Genomic DNA, 23613 nt, shown 5'->3' with positions numbered 1-23613 from the left:
GAGGTCCTCTTCTTGGAGATGCTTATTCAAGACTCTGAGAAATTCCAGAAGAGAGAAATCTATTGGGTTTTGTTTAATCAGCATTACTCAAACTTAGAAGCCATACAGCTCAGTGTTAAGATCAATTACCAGTTACATTTCCTTGGGTAAGTTACTCAAATTCCTTTAAGCATCAGTTTCTATTTGTATAACATGGACTCTATACCTGCCTCAGAAGAATTTCGGAAGGATGAATGAAAGGTGATAATAAATGTAAAGTGCATAGTACAACGGCTAGCACAGAAACAGAATAAGCACCATATACATCACTGTTACCAGTATTACTGATCCTTCATTCTTGACCATAAAAATGTTTTTCCTGGCAAAGATTAACATCCCCTGGATTTGCGAGTATTACATAAAAGAAGTTTTAAAAAATATTATTTTATAAACCTTCAAATCTAAAGATCTGCATAGTAGATTACTCAGTAAGTGTCATAATTCTCTTCCTCTCCTAACAATAGGTGTTCCTACAAGCACTCTAAGAATCTGTGTGGAGTTTTAGCACAGAAAAGAACAAAGGGTAGAGGTGCCTCTTTTTTTTTTTTTTCCATAACCTTCCAGAGAAATTAAAAGGGCTCTTTTGGAAAATATTAGGAAGAATCAGTAGTCTACAGGATACCCTTTGGCCAGACATCCAAGACTCTCCATTATCTGGTCCCACATGGCTTATCTAACATTAATTTCCTCTAAACTACAACACAGATATTCCACTTCTGTCAAGATAATCTCTTTACTATTTAACAATTATGATGTCTTTCTCCTCAAATCCATATTGCTTCATCTGCTAAAATAAGCTTTTTTCTTTTTTCTCCTCTAATCAGGCAATTCCTGTACAATCTTCAAGGTCCAGTTCAAGTCTTCACCTATTTTACAAGACCAAATGTCACTCTAGCCTACATTTCTTTCATACTCCTCCAAACTTTTATACTACATTGTTTATATTGTAGTTTTGGTATATAAATACAGTTTTATATTTTTATTAGTTATTTTAAGTATTTAGGATCTCTCATAAACTAGCTTGACAGAGCAAGGGCTACATTTTAATATATTTTACAATTCACTAAGAAGGCATTTAATAAATTTATGATTGAATGAATAATGAACAAATTATGTGCTAATTTTGCCAATTTTTCATGATGAAAGTAGAATTCTTTGAGCTAAGTGAGATTTTTGGTATCTTAATTTAATTTTTACATACAAAATAATTATTTAAATGCCTATAACCACTTCTTTTTAATGTAGATTTTCTTAAAAATGCATTTGAGCCAAAGAGAAAAAAATGCTGAAAAACTGTAATAGACAAAGGAAGTTAACAAATGCCAACTATCTTACTGATTTGTTGTTTCTACCATGTTTTGGGGTTCGTTTATTGACTCATTAGGTATAAACAACCATACTTAGAGGGGGATTTGAGGGACTTACAGCAACAGGAAATGTTTCAATAATCCCGTGAGGAAAAAAAAGTAAAAAGTACAAAATTCAAAACATAAAAGGTGGAAATGAAAATATGTACACCAAAAAATCTGGGCTAAGACGTGCCCCAGGAATGAGTTCAGAGCTTCTAGGTAAACAAAGTCTAAATTATTTGAAGATCACTGAAGGTCTCTGATATTTTCATTTCCTGAAAATAAGAAATATAATGTTCTATGTTGCAATTAATATGTTTAATTTTGGCTTACTGGCTCTTGCTGCATATCTGTTTCTTAGTATACTGACTTGTGAAATGAGCACAATGGTGTTATGTACCTTATCATAATCTTCTGATATTAAGGCTATAGAACAGAGGCTACATACTTTGATTAAATATTATTATTATTGTCATTTTGAATATATAAAATATTGGAGTCCCTCTCTATTAGCAAATATATATTTGATTTAAATAAAACAAACAAACCAAAAAACACATTTGAGAATAAAGAAGTGAATAGTTCACATCTAATATCTAAATTGGATGTAAGGCTGTCATGCTAGATATCATCATGCTTCCATATGAAAGACTTGTGAGACCAGTATGTACTGCTTTCCTAAGAACTTATATTTGGTTGAGATTTCATTAAGTCAATAAGGTTTCATTTGGGGAGAATATTCTGGTTCACGTAATTTATTCAGAAACCAACTGTATCTAGATCACATAATTCAGAAAATAATATTTTATAAAAGTCATAATAATATATGGTGTAAAATTCTAACTTTTAAAGCAAGTTTTATTCATTTAGAACTAACTCTGACTTCCTATTTTAAGTCCAAGTTACATATTAATTATACTTTTTGTAGTAAGCAAAATCTTAAATTATCAACCATAAAAAACAATAGATATGTAGTAACAAAAATTAAGAAAATATAATTTCAGATCCAACATTAATTCATTTCTATGCAGAAATTACATTTTCCAGTTCCAGAAATTTTTAAAACTCAAATTTTATTCTTTGCACAATCTTAACTAGAAGAAAATGTTTAAAAATATTTTAAAGAAGTTATTTTAAAAATTAACTTCAGAATTGAAGTCCAAAGGGAATGTAAATGTTATGCCATTAGTTAAGGGAAAGACTACCATTTTAAAAGAAATCTTATTTTTATTCTATGTACTCAAATATAAAAAAATATATAAACATTATATGAAATACATTTTTATCTATTCTAGTGTAAAATAATTTATTTTAGAAATAATTATTTTATACTGGATTACCAGCATAATTTCTTCAGAGATAAAAGCATGGTAATTTAAATTTATATACTTCACTTACTATTTAGACAATGATCCAACAAAAAGTATTACATTGTAAAACAGGATACCTAGAAAGTTAGAGAATCCGAAATTTAGAGTATAAATAACTCTGTTGATCTACAGTATGATAAATCTCTCTTCCAGATTTTTTGAGTAAATTTTTCAAATTTTACATTTATAAGAAACTGTTTAAGTATTAAATATATTACCCTACTAGATGTAGTGTACTTCTTAATAAATCTTTTAAAATGATACTCTATTTCACATTTATTACATGAAAGTATTAAATAATCAATAATAATTTCAATGCCATGAATGTCTACAAAGCTTACAAATGAATGCAAATACACAAAAGTAAATCAATCACCATTATTTTTTACCACTTATCTTGAATTTAAATAATATTATCTGAACAAGGCAAATAAAAATAGAAATGAACCCAACATTTTAAAATTCTGGCTTTCATAAATCTTTACTGAGACTGGATATACGACAACCTATAAATCTCATATCACCATAGAGAAAATTAAAGTTTCAACAATGACTCATAGACTATTATTTGATGGTACTAGATATTTAGTATTACAAAAATAATAAAAATTCATTCATATCATTGTCCTGAATATATTGCCAGTGATATAGTACTCAAAGTATATTTTATGTTTTACTTTTTTAAAAATAATCAAGATATTCACTGCCTTCCCTAAATGTTTGAACTTACAGAAATTACAAAATAAAGGGGAGAAGTGATAGGCTGGATTAAAGCAGAAAATCAATAAACCTTCAATGGCACTTCAGTGCCAATTCTGTAAATTCTTAGACCCAGGTGATTGTAACCTAGAGGTCTTTAAACTCATATTTTTAGAATTTGGATAAAATCATGGTACCACTTTCAAGGCATCAGTTTTTAAATTATCCTTTGCATTCACCTAGTACAGATAAAATAAACATTTCAAAACTATAAATGGCTGTGAAGAATAAAAATATCTATCTGTGTTTAGAATTTTAAAATATTTACATTCTGCCATGTATAAACTAAAAGATACTTCCTTGAAAAGTTATAAAGGGTTACAAATTAAACTATTTTGACACTGACAAAGAGTATAAAATGAACGATTTTATATGGAATAACAACTACCTACTCATGATTTAAACATGGAGGAACTTTTTAAAATGGTAACTAAAAGAAAATTGAGTCTTGGCCCATAATTTGAAAATATATTACCTAATTATTAATTGCTATGTTTGTATTTAATTAGACAGCCTTATATTTATCAATATATTGGTAAAATTATAATAGATTCATAACACTGCCTAGTATAAAATATTTTTTCAATTCAGAAACATGAAATTAATAAGATTTTGAGCTACATTTCAAATTTATTACAATGAACATATTCTGTGAACTAATGAATAATACATTTCTTTTGAAGTCTATCAATATGATCACAAATTAAGCAGCTAATTATAAAAGGGCAAATGCAGAAACATTATAAACATAAAGTATCAAATAATTTTGAGGATTTAAACGAGGTTGAGGGGAAGAATTCACCTTATTTAACATTAAAGAATGTCATTTTTTTCCTACATCATGTCAGCCATATTCAATCTTAAGAACTCACATTGTCTTTTATCAAGTAAAATTTTTGTTACAGAAAATCCCACACATTAAAAATAAACATTGGCCCTTTATGACATATATATAAATACTACACAAGTTATACAGAACATAATAGCTGATTTGTAACAAAGAACTGTTTGCTAGGTACAAAAGTTTACTTATACATATTTGTTGATAAAAAATGTTGAACATGACAAATTAACAAAACAGGAGTTTATATGCATAATAACTATACTAAAGGCTAAAAATATTATTAAGAATATTGTATTAGGAATTTTGAGAATATAGTTTCAATGTTTATACTTTATTTAAAAAGTGATATTATTTTAAATAGATTAAATTTCTATAAATTAATCAAATTTGTGTCTATAATTTTTTAAAGGGCACCATAAAAGAAATGAGTCACATAATCGCTCCTCAGTGTAACACTACTAAATGAGTAATTCAATTATCTGATCAATCTAAAGAAGAGACTCTGACAGTCTTTAAATAAATAAAAGACAACTCTGTTACGTTTTAAGTATTACTTAGAAAAAAACTTTATATGCTAAAACTTTAAGGCTTCTTTTATAAGGAATTCATACTACACTGTGGATGTTAGTCTTTGATTTCCCAACTAAACACTCACTTGTTTGATGCGATCTGGGTTAACGGTGGTCTGGGGTTGTAGAATGCTGACTGGTTCTGTCTTGGCCACATTTTGGGGCATTTCTCGAATTTTTTCTGCAATGAATCCATGAACTGCATTCAGTGCTTCAACTGTTCCCTGGATCAAGCACACTCGTTCAGTAGTACCTGTGGATAAAAGATTAATTTTCAGAAAACTTCCCTTCTTACTTTGTATGTTCTTCAAAAATGCTGTATAGAGGTTCCTTAAAAAACTAAAAATAGAACTACCATATGACCCAGCAACCCCACTACTGTGCATATACCCTGAGAAAACCATAATTCAAAAAGAGTCATGTACCACAATGTTCAGTGCGGCACTATTTACAATAGCCAGGACATGGAAACGGAAACAACCTAAACGCCCATCAACAGATGAATGGATAAAGAAGATGTGGCATATATATACACAATGGAATATTACTCAGTCATTAAAAGGAACAAAATTGAATTATTTGTAGTGAGGTGGATGGACCTAGAGTCTGTCATACAGAGTGCAGTAAGTCTGAAAGAGGAAAACAAATACCGTATGCTAACGCATATATATGGAATCTAAAAAAATGGTACTGATTAACCTAATGGCAGGGCAGGACTAAAGACGGAGACATAGAGAATGGACTTGAGGACACGAGTGGTGGGGGAAGGGGAAGCTGGGACAAAGTGAGAGAGTGGCATGGACATATATACACTATCAAATGTAAAACAGATAGCTAGTGGGAAGCAGCTGCATAGCATAGAGAGGTCAGCTCGGCGCTTGCGAAGACCTAGTGGGGTGGGATAGGGAGGGTGGGAGGGAGGCTTAAGAGGGAGGGGATATATGTATGTATATGGCTGATTCACTTTGTGAATGGCTGATTCTGTTCTGTACAACAGAAACTAACACAGCACTGTGAAGCAATTATACTCCAATAAAGATGTGTACCTAATTAAAAAAAAAAAGGATGATATACTAATGCCAATAAAATAATGTAAAATGTAGAACTCTAAATCCCCAAAAGATCAGCAGAGCCAGAAATCCTGAGAAGTTCTGAGTATATCATTCATTCACTGATATAACCAATACTTACTGAGCACGTATAAAAGAACTTTGGGTTAGAAACTGGTAACACAGATGTGAAGATCTATGCACCCAACTTTCAAAGCACATACTCTTACGGGCAAAAAACAGACACATCAAGCCAGAGAATTACAAGATACTATGATATGAAAAATAATGGAGGTGTCTACATGGGCAGCACATACGGTTGGTCTACAATAAAAACATCATTTAAATCAGTGGGGAGAAGGAGTCTTGCAAAGTTTACATAGTAGGTAAATTTCTGAATTTTTTACCACCCTTTATTCACTTACCCTGTTCTTCTTTTAATCACAGCAACAATGCTATTTGACATTTTGTATTTGTTTATTTTTTTACTTTTCTACTAGAATGCAAGCTCTAGGAGGACAGTTAATTAGTCTGTTTTGTTTTGTGCTATAGTCTCCCCAAAGCCTAGAGCAGTCCCTGGCACATGACAGGTCCATGACAAATATTTATTGGAAAATGAATCAACCCTGCTTTTACTGATTATGTAATTTTAAAAAGATATAATATCATAATTAAAAACATTTTAAACTATTTTTAATTTGAAATTGATGAATAATTCATAAAGATACTATTAATATTATTTGCTTCATATCTGGTGAACAAAATGTAGACACATGATGTGAGACAAGACTAAAATGAAATTGGTTGGGTCTGATACACAGGTCCTTTAACCCATTTCATACTTTACAGATATACCTGAAGGCAATAAAAACAAATGATTAGCTTTTCAGACTATTTTGAGCCTCCCTGCAGCATCCTGATATTAAACTGTAATCTTCTGCTGAGCAGCCCAACACAACAAGCATATAAACTTCTCAGACGTAACTATTCTTTTACTAAACAGTTATCAAAAAGTCAAAAGAATGGTATTTTTAAATTTATAAAATATTTGTTTTTGAACTAATATGAAAACTTCCAAGTACTTTGCATGTATCCTCTTCATACCACAGTTTCAAAATTCTAAGCCACTCTATAAAATATTTTTAAAGTACATTTTGAAGGACAAAAGTGTGAAACTACACATTAAAAAAACTGCACGGAGTTTACACTGCTTTAAGGATTAATTGCCACATAAACCATTTTCCTAGCAGTTTTAAATGTTTAAAAGAATAGTAAAAGATTATCATTCTTACCTTTAGAAAATTAGATCACAAGAATTAGAAGCAGAAATAAAATATTATATGAATAATATTATATGAATCCACCTAAATTAAACTTTCCTGTTTTAAACAATGAAGATGCAAATTTATGAAAAGCTACCATTTCCTAATTTGTACAAAATATTTCAATAGAGAGCAATATCTTTCAATTGTAAGGAGGGAGACAATCTGAAAAACATACCGTGAGTGTGAAAGCTTAATATTTCCTGTTTCTCCTAATCAGCTTTTCTCATCCTTGAATATCTTTATGTATCTATTCCTGGGTAAAACGATCTAGTTTATTAGGGATACTCTAGAGAGTCTTTACAAGGTTGTATTAATTGTCCAATAACTGACTAGAAAGGATGAGAACTGATCAATGTAGCTCATGCAAAGTGTTCTCATGGAAGTCAGCAGACAATACAAAACACAGATCAGATTACATTCCTGCTTTTGGAGGCAACTACGGAGTGCTCTTTTGGGGACGCCAAGACAGAAAAGGCAATCAGTCAAACCTCAACAGAGATCTGTAAAAAACAAAACATGGTGCTAAGTAACTAAAGGGACTATATAATCCATATTGCTTTTAAAATTCAAATTTAACAGAATACATACTGTGTCAGACAACACAATAACCCCAATACTCTTCAGACTGTATGACTAACAAGTAGTAAATGGAAATCACTGAGCCATAAAGAAATATGATTGTCTAAAACTAAATTTCACATAGCATGTATGAGACAATTTGGAGATAGTTTACAGGTCCAAAGTTGCAATAAATATTCTTTCAAGATTAAACTATACCACTACCATTAGAACTACTACAAAAAAAAAAAAAAAGGAAATTGTAATTCCACCAATGGGAACTGCTGGAATCCTCAGAAGAGATGCTGTCATATTCTTCTACTGACCTCTAAAGGACTTTTCACTTAGGTAACACAAAACTATAATTTTTAGGAGAAAGTCACAAAGAGGGAAGACTGTCAGGTATATGACCAAACTGTGTAACAAAAATTAGCCTATAAATCATAAAAGTTGCTGGTTTTTGTCATTTTACAGGCTTTTAGGGCCCATTAGTGTCTAAACTGAACTGCGAGTTATTTATCATTTTGTTTAACAGCAGCATTTACTTCTCTTTGCAACAGACTAGCACCAAAAGCTGAAAAATTACATAAAAGTATATGCTTATATTTTTTATAATGTAAAGATACAGGTGTATAAGACACCATTAATTTTAAGGGAGAAATTAGAAAAAATTAAAAAATCCCCAACAAGTAGGGTCAAATATAGGCAGTGAAATTCAAAATAGCTTTAAGTTCCTACTTCACATGCAATATCATCAACTGAATATGCATGTTTCTAAAATTAGGTACAATTATAAGATTCCAAAGTAAAATTCTGATACACATTTAATAAAATAAATCCACTCTGTGCTACTATAACCTTGGACAAGTCGCTTAAACTGTTCCTCCTCCTACCTAAGGCATTCTATCACCTGTGCAGTGGACCCCATCCCCTCTTAACTACCAGGTCCAGTGTTTCTCCAGGTATCATAATTTTTCCTTTTCTATTAGATCATGCCCATCAGCAGAAAAACATGTTATAATTTCTTCAATTTTTAAAGATCCCTCCTTTATGACAGAAATAGAAAATTATCCTTCGATAAAGCAAATGAAATAACTGATTTAGGCAAAGGTCATAAAATCATAAGATGAAAGGTTAATGGGCAAATTTCAGTGGAAACTTCTGGCAGTCACCAACTGACTTCACTGATCAAGATTAGCATAACTAAGAGTGTGAAAATCAAACATACGCCTCTTGTCGTGATGCAATATGAAGCAGAGGCCACCAACTATAAAGTATGTATCCCAAAATAGCTGAACCTAAATCTAACCAAACATTTAGCACTATGTAACAGCTTACAAATAACATTGAAAACGGAGAAATAAATTAGATGACCCATGAAGAAGAAAAGATACAAATCAAGAATGTAAGACAGGCTACAGGACAATTAATCTAGTTTCATCAATATAGGAAAGACTGTTCTCTAGACTTAAAGAGTCTTAAAAGATACAACGATCAAATGTGAATCAGAATTTGGATCTAAATTCAAACAACTTTTATTTTAAACATAATTGTGGCAATCTCATAAAAACTGGGTATTAAATAGTATCGAAGAATTACTGTTAATTTTAATAGGTGTGATTATGGCATCAGGTTGTGTAAGAAAGTGCCTTTTCTCTCTTTTTTAGATGCATATTGAAGTATATACAGCTAAAATGACTGGGATTTGCTTCAAAATATTTTTGCAACAACAAAAATGAGTAAATGAAATACGTATGCCAAAATCTTGATATTATTAACAAACATGAAAGAGGTTCTTTCTTCTATGTATGTTTGAAATTTTTATAATAAAAGAAAAACACTTTAAAGCCCTCCCTGACCTCATACCCGTCTTCTGGTTACAGCTCAATTTCCTTATCCCTCAAAATTCCTTGAACAATTTATATAGCTATATCTCTTCTTTCTACTTCTTCACTACCCATTCCTTTTTTTCTTGACTCTACTCCAATATGGCTTTTGTGCCACCACTCAACTAAAACCACTTATCACAGCCATCCATACCTTGGTAAATCCAATCTTCATGTCTTTACATTGTCTGACCCATTTGACAGCATTTGACATAGTTGACCAGTCTGTTCTAAAAACACTTCATTTGGATTTCAGGATACCATATGGCCCTCATTTAATTCAATTCATTCATTCATTTGACAAAAATCTATTGATTCCCCACTAAATGTTAAGTATTGTACTAGATACAGCAATGACCAAACAGACAAACCTGCTTTCATGGAGTTCTTACTCTAGTTCATGCAGACAGATACTATACATAAAACAAATAAAAAATACGTAGAGAGAGTATGAAATGAAATTAGCACTACAGAAAAAGTTTGAGGACAATACCAGGATAAGGAAAGACAAAAATAAAGTATAAAAGAGACCTTGTCTGTCATGTTCACTACTGTAATCTCAGTGTCTGGAATAGTGCCTGGCACACTGTATACACTCAAGAAGTATTCTTTGAATAATGCGTAACTCCCTGAGTCTAATTTTCTTACCTGTGAATTGAAAACATATGATTGACTTTAAGACCTTTTTACCTATAAAATGTCTATAAAACCAGTAAGCCTCTTTGGGTTTACAAAATGAGTCAATGTATGTACAAATGAGATATATTTTGGGAAATGATTTAAAAAACTATAATAAGTTATAAATTATAATGTCAATAAAAAGGATACTTGATTTTAAAATGATTTGAGAAAGGTAATAGGAAAAATAATGAATAGCTCAGTAGTTTTTTTCTTCCTAGAATAGAAAAGTAAACTCTAAAAATGTAATCTACCTAAAAGAATAAAATTAGGGGAAAAAAAGGAATGCTTTTTGCTGTATAAAATACAGTCTAGGGCTTCTCTGGTGGCGCAGTGGTTGAGAGTCCGCCTGCCGATGCAGGGGACACGGGTTCGTGCCCCGGTCCGGGAAGATCCCACATGCCGAGGAGCGGCTGGGCCAGTGAGCCATGGCCGCTGAGGCTGCGCGTCCTGAGCCTGTGCTCTGCAACGGGAGAGGCCACAACAGTGAGAGGCCCGCGTACCGCAAAAAAAAAAAAAAAAAAAAAATACAGTCTAAAACTTTTTAGATACCTGAGACCTATTTCAACCAGAATGAGTCTGGTTTAGAATAATGGGTATATACTAACAAGCTGATCCACTTATTTCCAATGGTCAACTATAATGAAAATTAGCAAACATTTTGTTTGGATGTAAGAAAATGCATCAGTTTATACTCCTACTGAGAATACAGCTCAGTATCTTATGATAAGATATTTCTTTAGGAAATATTAGTGTCAAGTCTAGAGTAAGAAATTTGGTTGAATGAATATCAGTGAAACATTGAAAATGAAAAATACCAAAAATCTAGCCGAATATTAATAATTCTATGACAACCTATAGGCAATGTTGTTGGCCTCAAAAAGAACTAAGAAAATGGAAATGCCAATTAACTCTGCAATAGGCAAAAACTGAAGTTTAAAACAAAACATGATATATAATTTTTAGAGTAAGATAGCAGCTACTTATAGCACTGAGAAATTACTAGATCTGGATAGCTAATATTCTGAATTGATAGGGTTTATTTTTTTCAACATAACATTTAGCTTCTACCATTTTTAAGAAATATCTCCCAATTTGCTACACATTTTCAAATATATTTAACATTTCCATAATACTTGGGAAAAGCTATATAGTTCCGGACAGTAATGAAGTGGCAAACTCAAGATTTCTTTGGCTATGTATGTCTATTTATCCTTATAGAAATGGTGCTCTGTGATTGGTATTTGTTCTTTTAGTTTTCATATTCTTTTCCTTACTGCCACTTATCCCTACTGTTTGTTGGTACATCTGATTCCAGCAGGCTCCTCTTTTTACTTCTACTTTGCTGCTTCTAGTCCTCAATGGCTGGATAACCAGCTAAGCAAGGTTGTTGAAACTATATAAACTAGCAATAGACAGATTCTTGGTGACAACCATAGGGGATGGTTGACCTCTGTGAAATCTATTCTGGCTTTGTTCCCCTTTATTTCTGAATCTGAGGCCAGTATCAATAGGCAAAATGTTCCTTTAATGCCTTCTTAAGGTTTAAAAGTGCATGTAGGTTTTATTTTTAAAACTAAAATAAAGAGTATAATTTTTTAATGAATAAAGCGATTTACAGTAATTCTTTATTCTCAATCTATAATCATGGTAATCTAATTATGTGAATGTCTTTGTGGTTTAAAAAAAGCAAAAACATTAGCTCATTAACTGTCCTTTAGTTTAACTATTAAGAGTAAAGTATAGAGTATCAATCATTAGTAATAATATTTATTACAAATTTCAGGTTAGAACAAAATGTAAATTATTTAAAAAGAGAATAAAAGTATATATATAATTTATAATACATATATTTAATATTTTATTAATATAGTTATGTATTATACAATGTATTATATGGTATCTCACATTTAATGTTCACAATTACCAAGGCAGATAATATTTTCTTCAACTTACAGGTAAAGAAGTGAAAGCAGCTGAGCCAAGGAAACGTAACTAACAAATGCAGAGAGAAGATTTTGTCAAATACCATATTTTTTCCACTACAACACATACCTTCTGAAAATGTAATGTTAGGCCAGCTACCAAATCACATCCTTTTAAGAAAGTCACATATGTTTCAGCCTGATGATGGAAAAATAATTTTCACCCAAGCTTGATAATTTTTTTAAATGCATTGAGTCATACTATTAATATCACTTCACAGATTTATCTCAAATCTGGCATAAAATGAAAGAAAAGACTGACCCTTCTTACAGAGAAGAGACCACCATAGGAGGTGGTTAATAATTGTGTGGGCTATTAGCAAAGTTTTTAGAACAAATTTTCAGATCAACAAAAGCACTTAGAAAAACTGCCATAAAAAGTAAGTTCAATTTGTAATTGCAGCTTTTATAACATTGTACAGTTTTGCACATTTGATAAAGCTTCCCCTTACTCTACAATTACTAAGGGAAAAATATACTATTTCAAGAAGAGGGTTTTTTTAGAAAAGGAAATCATAGGAATTGACATCTCATAATACAAAGTAATAATTGCTTTTCTTCTTCTGGTGATTAACTCTCTACACAATCATGTCCCTACTTCTAAACTGTAAAAATCTGTAGGGGGCCATCATAACATGTTTTAGTCCCAAATCAATAGAGTGAAGCTTGAATATCTGTTTATAGAACATGCTTTAACATTAAAATAGACTCAATTAAGCCAAAGGATGAAAGTATACTTTTCAGAAAACTCTAAAAGTACTCATATTCTTCAAAGAAGTTAAGATGAAACAATGAATGACAGAGTAGATGTCCAGCTTCTCACTCACTCAGTCTCTGTCCTATGCATGCAAATGGCATACTCATTTACTTTTAAGTAGCAATTCCCACAAAGTAACATCAGGAGTTTAGGAGACTCGAAGTTCTCAAGAACCGTGAGGTTTGAAAGCAGACATATCTGAAAATTCTAAATAATTGTAATTCATTTCCAGTTAACTTCTGAGGTCATGCAAAAGATCCTACTAATAGTTATGATGATGACTAGTTGTTCATTCATCTTTAGCACAGGCTTATGCTACGTTCAGAATTATAGTAATCCTGGGATGGAGGACAAGATGGCAGAGTAGAAGGACCTTGAGCTCACCTCCTCTCACGAGCACACCAAAATCACAACTAACTGCTGAACAACCATTGACAAAAAAGACTGGAACCTACTAAAAAAGATATTCTACATCCAAAGACATAAGAAGAAACCCAACAAGATGGTAGGAGGGGTGCACTCATGATATAATTAAATCCAATACCCCCCTGGGTGGGCAACCCACAAACTGGAGACCAATTATATCGCAGAAGTTCTCCCACATGAGTGAGAGTTCTGAGCCCCATGTCAGGCTCCCGAGCCTGGGGGTCTGGCATCAGGAGAAGTCCCCAGAGCATTTGGCTTTAAAGACCAGCGGGGCTTGAGTGCAGGAGCTCCACAGGACTGGGGAAACAGAGACTCCACTCTTGGAGGGCATACACAAGGTCTTGTGCACACTGGAACCCAGGGCAAAAGCAGTGATTTCATAGGATCCTGGGCCAGACCTACCTGCTAGTCTTGAAGGGTCTCTTAAGGAGGTAGGGGGAGTGGCTGTGGCTCACTGTGGGGACACTGGTGGTGGAGGTACTGGGGAATATTCATCAGCATGAGCTCTCCTGGAAGCCACCATTTTGGCACTAAGACCTGGCCCCACCCAGCAGCCTGTAGGCTCCAGTGCTGGGATGCCCAGGCCAAACAACCAACAGGGAGGAGACACAGCCCCACCCAGCAGCAGACAGGCTGTCTAAAGACTTCCTGAACCCAGTCACCTCTAGACACACCCCTTGGCATTGCCCTGCCCACCAGAGGGTCAAGACCCAGCTTCACTCACCAGTGGGCAGGCACTGGCTCCTCCCACCAGGAGGCCTGCACAAGCCTCTAGACCAGCCTCACCCACCATGGCACAGACACCAGAGGCAAGAAAACTATAACCCAGCAGCCTGTGGAACTAAGTCCGAAAACACAGATCAGAACCTATCCTGGGACCAGCTGGTCCCTGGCCTTTGGGTGACAAGAGGGGAGTGTACTGCTGGGACACATAGGACATCCTTTACAGAGGGCCACTTCTCTAAGGTTGAGAAACATAACTAACCTTTCACATACATAAAAATACAAATAGAAATTTAGACAAAATGAGACAGCAAAAGAGTATGTTCCAGACGAAGAGGAACAGAACTAGCAATCCTAGTTTGGTCGACATTATTACCTTTTGACTTCCATTATGGAGTATAGGAATATAAAAACTGCCATGACTACATTTTATTTAAAATGTAATCACATTTTTATAAGTATATATAAAATAGACTTCCTGACTTTGCCTCCACTCCCAATCAGTGTCAACATTTTTGACACTAATTTGTACTCTTAAATTTCTGCTATAAGAAAAATGGCGCTTGGCATTTTTCTAGCTATGCCTTACAGACTGGTAGGAATTCACTTGCAGAATTTTGTGAACCACGCTTGGAAGCTGGGGACACAACTTGCAACAAACATGTGGTATCAGATCAAGCTCAGAAACTCAAAGTGTGACCAGTGGTGGCATGCAGAGCTAATCAAAGTCATTCAAAAGTCAGGAGCAAAACATACCACTAGACATGCAGCAGAGTAACCAGATCTGAAGAGTGCTGCTGCTATAAGCTGACAAGAAGAAGATGAGCCATCTCTGGTGATAGCCCCACTCCTACCATATGACGTAAGTTATTACCTTCAGAGCCAATAGAGATTAATGCATTAGCAAATCCAATATGAAAGCAAAGCCCACATTTGCATAGAGTTTGAGAGTGAATTATTCAAGTCACAGAATGATAACAATTGTTATACAGTTGAGCATATGCACCATATCAAATGAACATAGAGGAAGCATGACGATTTGTGACCCATTAAGTTGCTGGGAGAAGGAATATGGAAAGGTAAATTTGTAAAGTTTGGGAAAATGATAAAAATTTCAAGAGTACATGTAATCCTTTATTTTTAAAATTATTACTTTAAAGATATTTAAAATGTATTAATTGTGGCAGTTTTATATATGCTGAGTTAATATAAAATGACAAAATATTTTTAAATTGTAAATTATACATAACAAAAAATTTGCCATTTAAACCATTTTTAGTCACAGAATTCAGTGGCATTAACTATATTCACAAGGTTGTACAAATATTACCACTATTTCCAAAATTATTTTATCACCCCAGAGAATCTGTAACCCTTAAGAAACAAATCACCATGTCTTCCCTATATCCCCTAGTAACTTCTAAACTTTCTGTTTCTATGAATTTGCCTATTCTAGATATTTCATATAAAGGGAATCATACAATATTTGTTCTTTTGTATCTGACATTTTATTTAGCATAATATTTTATTCATTCATGTTGAAGCATATACCAGAACTTCATTCCTTTCTGTGGCTGAATAATTTTCCACTGAGTATATATAAAACATTTTGTTTATCCATTTATCTATTTACGGACACTTGTTTTTACCTTTTGGCTGTTGTGAATAATGCTGCAATGAACATTAGTGTACAAGTATCTGCTTAGGTCCCTCTTTTTCAGTTCTTTTGGGCATATATCTAGTAGCAGAATTGCTGGGTCATATGGTAATTCTATATGTAGCTTTTTGAGGAGCAGCTAAATTGTTTTCCACAGCAGCTGCACCATTTTACATTCCCACCATCAATGTACAAGAGTTCTAATTCTCTACCTCCTCGATAACGCTTGTTATTATTATTTTTTAATAATAACCATTCTAATGAATGTGAGGTGGTATCTCATTGTAGTTTTGATTTGCATTTCTCTAATGACTAATGATGTTGGGTATCTTTTCATTGCTTATTGGCCATTTGTATATTTTCTGTGGAAAAATGTCTATCACACTCTTTGCCCATGGTTTCTTTTGGTTGTTTGTCTTTTTGTTGTTGAGTTTTAGGAGTTCTTTATATATTCTAGATATTAAAGCCTTATCATATAATTTGCAAATACCTTCAGATATATGGGTTTATTTCTGGACTCTCAATCATACACTATTAATCTATATGTCTACCTTTATGTAAATACCACACTGTTTTGATTACTGTAGCTTTGTAGTAATTTTTGAAATCAAGAAATGTAAGTCCCCAAATTTGTTCTTTTTCAAGACTGCTTTGGCTATTCAGGGTCCCTTGCATTTCCATATGAATTTGAGGACTGGGTTTTCCATTTCTACAAAAAAGGCTGTTGGAATTTTAATAGGTATTTAATTGCATGTGTAGATTGCTTTGGGCAGTACTGGTATCTTAACAATACTAAGTCTTCTTACCCATGAACATGGGATGCTTTTCCAATTATTTATGTCTTCTTTAATCTTTCATCTCCTTAGTTAAATTTATTCCTAGGTATTCTTTTGTTTTAGATGCTATTGCAAATGAAATTGTTTTCTTAATTACCTTTTGGGATTGTTCCTTGTTGGTATATAGAAACACACTGAATTTTGTGTGTTGATCTTATACCCTACAATATTACTGAACTTGTTTATTAGTTCCAGTAGTTTTCTTATAGATTCTTTGGGGTTTTCTACATATGGGATTATGTCATCTACAAACAGAGATAAATTTTATTTCTTCCTTTCCAATTTGGATACTCTTTAAAAATTTTCCCTGTTCAATTATTCTGGCTAGAACTACTTGCACAGTGTTGCAGAGCAGTGGAGAAAGCAGTTGTTCTTGATTTTATTTGGGGGAAAGCTTTCAGTTTTTCATTTCTGAGTGTGATGTTAGATGTGGGTTCCATAAATGCCCTTTATCACATTGGAAAAAAAATGGCAATATTTTGTCAGGAAAGAATATACAAATCTACCACGAATACATCTTGTCAGTCTATACTCTCCCTGTGCATTACAGTTTTCCTATGATCATGATGCTGAGAACAAGCAGCACAATATCTTATTTAAATAAATAGTTTCAGCATGCCACAATATATTTAGAGAGAAATGTGACTTTGGGGATCAAGGTGAGGCTCAGAAGTTCTTCAGAGTTCTCCAGCTCACTTGCCAAAAGTTATTTTTGTATCCTCTGATGTGAACAGACAACAGAGTATCTTATCACTTCATTTTTTTCAATATGAAGTATTAATTATAAACTAAAGAATATCAGAATATATTAGTTATAGGAGATAAAAGCGATATATGAAAATAGATCATACATCTAACACCAGTTCGACTGTAGCTTAAAACTGGTGGCTACTGTTCAGATGAGTTTCTGTGATATCACGAACCAAATTTAATTGACCTACCTATTATACTCTTAGTTTTAAAAATATGTCTCAGAAAATGGCAAAATTGTGTTTCTACAGTAATTTTTTATAATTCTAATTTTTGTTTCATATAACCCTTTCTCTTTGTCTCTATTATTCTGGATTATTAAAATATTATGGGTAAGACCTGTCAACTGGAAGAATCCCAGACTAGATGTTATCTGTAACAGAGGGTGACTGTCAGACATACTCATGTACATTCATAGTAATACATAACTTTCCATTGGTTTAAATATCGTGACCCTCAGGCTAGTCCTTTTGACTTATAATCCACTTGAAGACAGATCCTTGGACTCTTGGTCGCCCACTGGCCTCTGATCCATGTGAGGACAGATGACTGGCTCTCTCTCTGTCATCCTCTGGCCTCCTTTCCTTTAGAAGGAATCTCTGAGTCTTTGGTTTCCTGTCCACTCTCTGGCCTCCTGCCCTTACTCATTAACCTACCCATGTAAATAAATCCTTGAGTAACCTTCTTAGTTCGTCTGAGTCAACAGTTCCCCCAGCCAGTGGCTACCACAACACCTCGGTATCTCACTATTCCTGCTCCTCCCCCATCAAAGACCAGTACAGCATTTTTAGGAACAGAAAAGAAAGGTCAGTAGTATCATACCTTTAAAATAATAAGCTGGACCGTAACTCTACCTGTCCATCATCCTAAAAGAGACTACCATTCTTCATATTCCTGTATATCTAAGTTACCAGCAGAAGTCTAAATCTCTCCAGTCACCATAATCAAATTCCTATGCACATAGTCTTCTCTATATCTCTGAATATGACCCAATTCCCTATCCTCTGTCTTTCTAAACCTCTTCATTATGCCCTCTGTTACCTCAGTTTCAACATATGCTCCATATTCAAAACCCCATTTCTGAATGTTCCTTTTAGTCTCACCACCTGAAAAAATCTGGCTGTTCCCTACCTCTTTATGTCCCACAGAGCTCTCTCAACTGGGGCAGTTTTTTTTCTCTCAAATCTCAGGTTATTTGGGCCACAAACTGTTTACATATTTTCCTTGCTCCACTTTGCCACTCTCTTGCTCTCTTTGCCATCACTTCTTTTTCTTTCAAAGTTTTTGGAAACAAAGGCTGAACAGGAGTACAGGTATAGAGGTAGACAGTAAGTCAGATGCTAAAGTTTTCAGTCAGTTCGAATGATAGGGATACTGGAAAATTATAGCAATGAAGAAAAATAGCAAGTTGTATACTATTATGGCATTTTACCTTTCTTCTCCAGGTACTAGCCTCAGTTAATCATTTCCTTCTTATGTAAACACTTTCTTCCTTTGGCTTTCTTGTTGCTACTCTCTTCCTTGGATAAGTAATCCAGTTCCATGGTTGTAAATGCCATAAAAACATAATGTGAACTAATTTACCCTCTTTCTACTGACACCTCCTAGTCCAAGTCATCATTGTCTCTAAACAGGACCATTACAATAGCCTGCTTCACTTCTTGCACCTCTATAATCCACTCCTTGTTCAAAGTAGTTTCTTAAACACACAAATCATATGTAATTTACCTGTTTATAAACAATGTACTGTATTCTCATTGTAGCGTTAAATCCTTTACGCTGGCTTTCAAAACACATCGCAATCTGGCCTCTGCTTAGTTCTCAGTCCTCATCTCATATTACTCTCCCTCTCTTCTTCACTCTAGGGAGCTGGGTCTTTTTTAGTTCTTGGAAAATGCCAAGCTTGTTCTCACTTAGGCCTTTTTTTTTCCTACTGATGTCCATACTAGGAACTTTTCCTGTGGCTTTTCCCATACCAGCCCCTTTCTCATTATTAAGACCTTGGTTCAGTGATACCACAGCAGAGAAGTATTCCTTAACAACCATGAAATAGCTTGTTCTCAATCACTATTTATCACTTTATGTTCCCTTACTTTCTCCACGATTCTAACACTTTCTGAAATTAAAGTTTGTTGTAATTTGTTTACTTCATTGTTTGTCTCTCCCCACTGACACAAAAAGTCCAAGAGGGCAGAAACCTTGACTATTTTGCTCACAGCTGTATCCCCAGCCCAGTACTTAGCAAATTGTTCATAAGGAATTATTAATTTAATGAATTAAAACCATGGCCTTGGATGAAAAACATTACAATAAGATTTTATTAATCTAGATCAATTACATTAAATCTATTGTAGATATCAAAAGAAGAGAAAAAAATATATACAGAGAGAAGTACTGAACAGATGAACTATCAATGACACCAGGTAAACCAAGGACCATTATTAGACTATTTTCTTTTATTAAGGATCATTATTACATAATGTTTCCTAATGAAATCTACAAATGCATGTATGTAGTATACATTTCTCTTTCAAAAGATTATGTTCTTTCTACTAATCCTTTTAGAAACACCCAGCAAAGGAAGCTCAGCTCAATGCCCTCCTATCCAATTATCTACTGATTATTCCTTGGAAGGTACACCCAACTCCACAGAATAATTTTACCAAGGGTTTTTCCAGGGAAAAAGTAAACCAATTCTCTACTTCGGAGTAAAGAGTACAGATGAAACTTCATAGTTAAACTTAATCACTGTAATGATAAAATATCAAATCCTGACCACAAATGAAGAATTTCTTACAATACTGCTGCATATCAAAGCATGATGTTTTAGCTTTGGCATCTACTAAATGCCAATAACTACACACTGCTAAGGAAAAAAATGTCTTTATCAATTAAATTATTTGACCAAATTCTGTTAGATTACATTAGAACTAAATCAAAGTTTTAATATATTGGTCATGACCATTTCTATGTAAAAATTCTAAACTGTATGACTTTAAATACAGTTCACCTCTATTTAATTGATGAAAAAGGAACTGCTAATATGCAGTATTTCTAAAGGACCAGAAAACATTCATTTACTCACTCAACAAGTCTTTAATAGGCTCAAAGGAACCATGACGTTATAAACATCTATCATTAACTAAAATATTCTGAAAAGAAAACAAATGAGACTTATTACTGTAATAGTAAAATAATTTCACCTAAAGTAAAACTATCCCTAGGTCTTTTTCTATTGTCAAGTCAAGATTATAGACATTTGCATATGTTATAAGAGGGCACAGTATATATTAACAAGCTGAAATATCACAGAAACATAAATAAACAAAAACAAATTTGATATTAAGAGTAAATTTATCTGAATACTTTATAAAGAACCTTATTTCTGAATAAGACCTTTAAAAGAGCCCTGAAAGGTTGACCCTGGGAATATTATAAAATAATTTCTGTGAATTGATTTAAAAGGAATGAACATTTTGGGAATTTAACCTCCAGTCTTCTTATTAATCATCTGAACATATTTAAAATTAGGGACCAATAATCTAAAACTACACATAAAGTAATGTGAATGTGTAAGGTACAGCAAAGTGATTTTTATTCTCAAATTTCTAATAATGCAGGGGAGAAAACCTTTACTGACAGGAAAATTTTAAGCTACAGGCTACTATTTACATGTAACTCTAAAAAGGAAAATAAAGTAATATAGAAACTCCATGGATAACATTAGTATGGAGCCTACTAAAAAATTTACAAGGACTTTGACTACTCTTAGTCTGGAGAAAACATATATGGACTTTAAGCAGTCCTGTGTTCCTAAGATATCATGTTAGCAGAAGAGGTATACATAACTAATCTATTCAAGTTCATTGAAAATTTACTCTTTTATGGAAATCCAGGTAGGGTTTCCTTTTCTATTGTATACCAAATGCCTATGGTGTGGAGAAACAAACTCAATATATGTTACGTACAGTGCTACAAACATAGCAGAACACCATCTTACTAGCCACAGTCAATTCCAACATGGTCTCAAAGTTCAGACCTACAATCCGCAAAGCCACTGTATTTGGTAATACTACAATGCTGGTAATACTATATAATTACTATACCATGTAATTATCAACGTCTGCTTGATTATTTCCCCAGTAATTCCACCTATTTTCATGTAGGTCCATCTCTGTTTTTAACTATTTTCTTAGATGTTTTAACTGAACTCAACCTTTTACCTCAGTAACTCCTATTTATCTTTCAAATCTCTGGCCAGGCATCAGTTTCCCAAAGTTTTACCTGGCTTCCATACCTCCTCCTATGTGTAACCACAGCTGTACTTCCTTAGAATAGCAGTTATCATAGATTATTACAGTTGTCTATTCACTAACCTGTCTAGCCCTCAAGAATATGAGCTCTTTGTTTATATGTTTATATTGTCCATCCTTACACCCACAGCATCCTGACATATGTGTGTGTCAAATACTTAATAAATATTTATGAATTAATAACTGATTCTAAGGATGTATATACAGATGGCAAGTATTAGCTCAGTAAAGCTTTACTGAAGGGGTTACACTTAATCTGAGTTCTAAATCATATGAAGCAAGTATTCATCAGCAGATGTGAAGTAAGAAAGGGGCATTCCAGAAAGAAAGTACATGTATAAAGGTAAAGAAGGTTGAGAAAAAACGGTCTGTCAGAACCATGATGCCCCATGTAAATGTATGCTCCATACAGTTGGGAAAAAAGTTCAAGAGAAATATGGAAAGAGATGAAGATGAAAAAAGAGTAAGAACCCAGATCATACAAAGTATTTATAAGAAAACAGATATTATTATTATGAGTTGAATAATATGACCATATTGGTAAAAATTTTGAAGTTGCCACTTCAAGAAAATTTAGGAATTGAGAGAAGTATTTTTAAAAAGAAAAAACATAATCGTGTTATACAATCACCCTGTTTTAAGATAAGCTGAAGAAAAAGATGTAAAATTTTCTTAAAGTATTAAAACCCCCAAATGCTAGTCTAGCACCTCTCTAAGTATATTTTACATAATACTTGCCCTACAATATGCTTCATGAAAAAGAAGAAATCTCTGGTCAAATACTTTTGAGGGGAAATACTACATATAGTATCCTCCTCTCCGAATGATTCACAATGTATATCTGCATATGAAAAATATAAAGTCCTACAATAAAGAAATACCATTTAACATTTTTATGAATAAATTTAATTATTCATGACACCTTTTTGAATGTAAAACCTATTAGCATCCTGCCCAGTTTTTTACAAAATAATCTCTCCAAAACTAAAATGTCACAAATCAAATTCCTATTTAAATTACTTACCTTACAGTTTTAAAAAGGTAGCAATTCACTATTATTTGCAGAACATAAAGCCAAGATGTTAAAAAAGAAAGACATAATAACACCTTAAGGTTGGAAATAATCTCCATTACCATTGTCTTGAGATAGTTAAAATAGTATCATTCTCATTTTGCTAGTATATTTGTGGCCAGAGAATATAAAGAGGCCATATAATGACATACAGTTGTATAAGTGCTAGGGATGAGGGGCTAGATGTGCATTTAATTGCATATGAATGGATACACAAATCCCATATGCAAATACATTCTATGTGTACAACACACAACATTAAAGGTTGATATATATCAACCATTATGATTGTCTTTTTAAAGAAAAATTCATTGGAAGTATGACATCAAAATTGGAAGATTTGATTTGAATTTAGACATAATTTTTTAGTATAGGGAAAGAATGGCCAGGTTATGTTTCTTATTAATACAGGTAGGAAGTTAGGAAGTTAATTTTTAATTATTATTTTATTAAGAAAAAGATACAGGTAGTATTGGTAAAGAATCAAGGGACTATCCTTTTTGTATTGAGAGTTCTTCATTCTCAGCTTCAGCAAACTTCCTGCAAAACTGAAATTATATTTGATACGACAGATTTTAAAGTTTAATAATTATTTGATCAGAAGAAAATATTCATTAAGCTGTTCTAAGACTCTTCAGCTATTAAAATAACCAAATCTTTACTGAAGT

At 33.1% G+C, this 23613-nt stretch overlaps 1 protein-coding gene across 3 annotated transcripts in view; it reads right to left on the bottom strand.

Annotated features, from left to right (window-relative positions):
• NOVA1 (NOVA alternative splicing regulator 1) overlaps window positions 1-23613 on the bottom strand; it is a 141955-nt gene that overhangs the window by 28811 nt on the left and 89531 nt on the right. For all 3 annotated transcript variants that reach the window (XM_079912935.1, XM_079912936.1, XM_079912937.1), the window contains one exon: window positions 5017-5183. In XM_079912935.1, coding sequence (XP_079769061.1) covers window positions 5017-5183 — 167 coding nt within the window. The remainder of the gene's footprint in view (window positions 1-5016; window positions 5184-23613) is intronic.

The sequence above is a fragment of the Stenella coeruleoalba genome (assembly GCF_951394435.1).
Source record: "Stenella coeruleoalba genome assembly, chromosome: 2".
NCBI lineage: Eukaryota > Metazoa > Chordata > Mammalia > Artiodactyla > Delphinidae > Stenella > Stenella coeruleoalba.
Note: the sequence above shows the minus strand (reverse complement) of the source record. Positions and strands in the feature narration are given on the sequence as shown.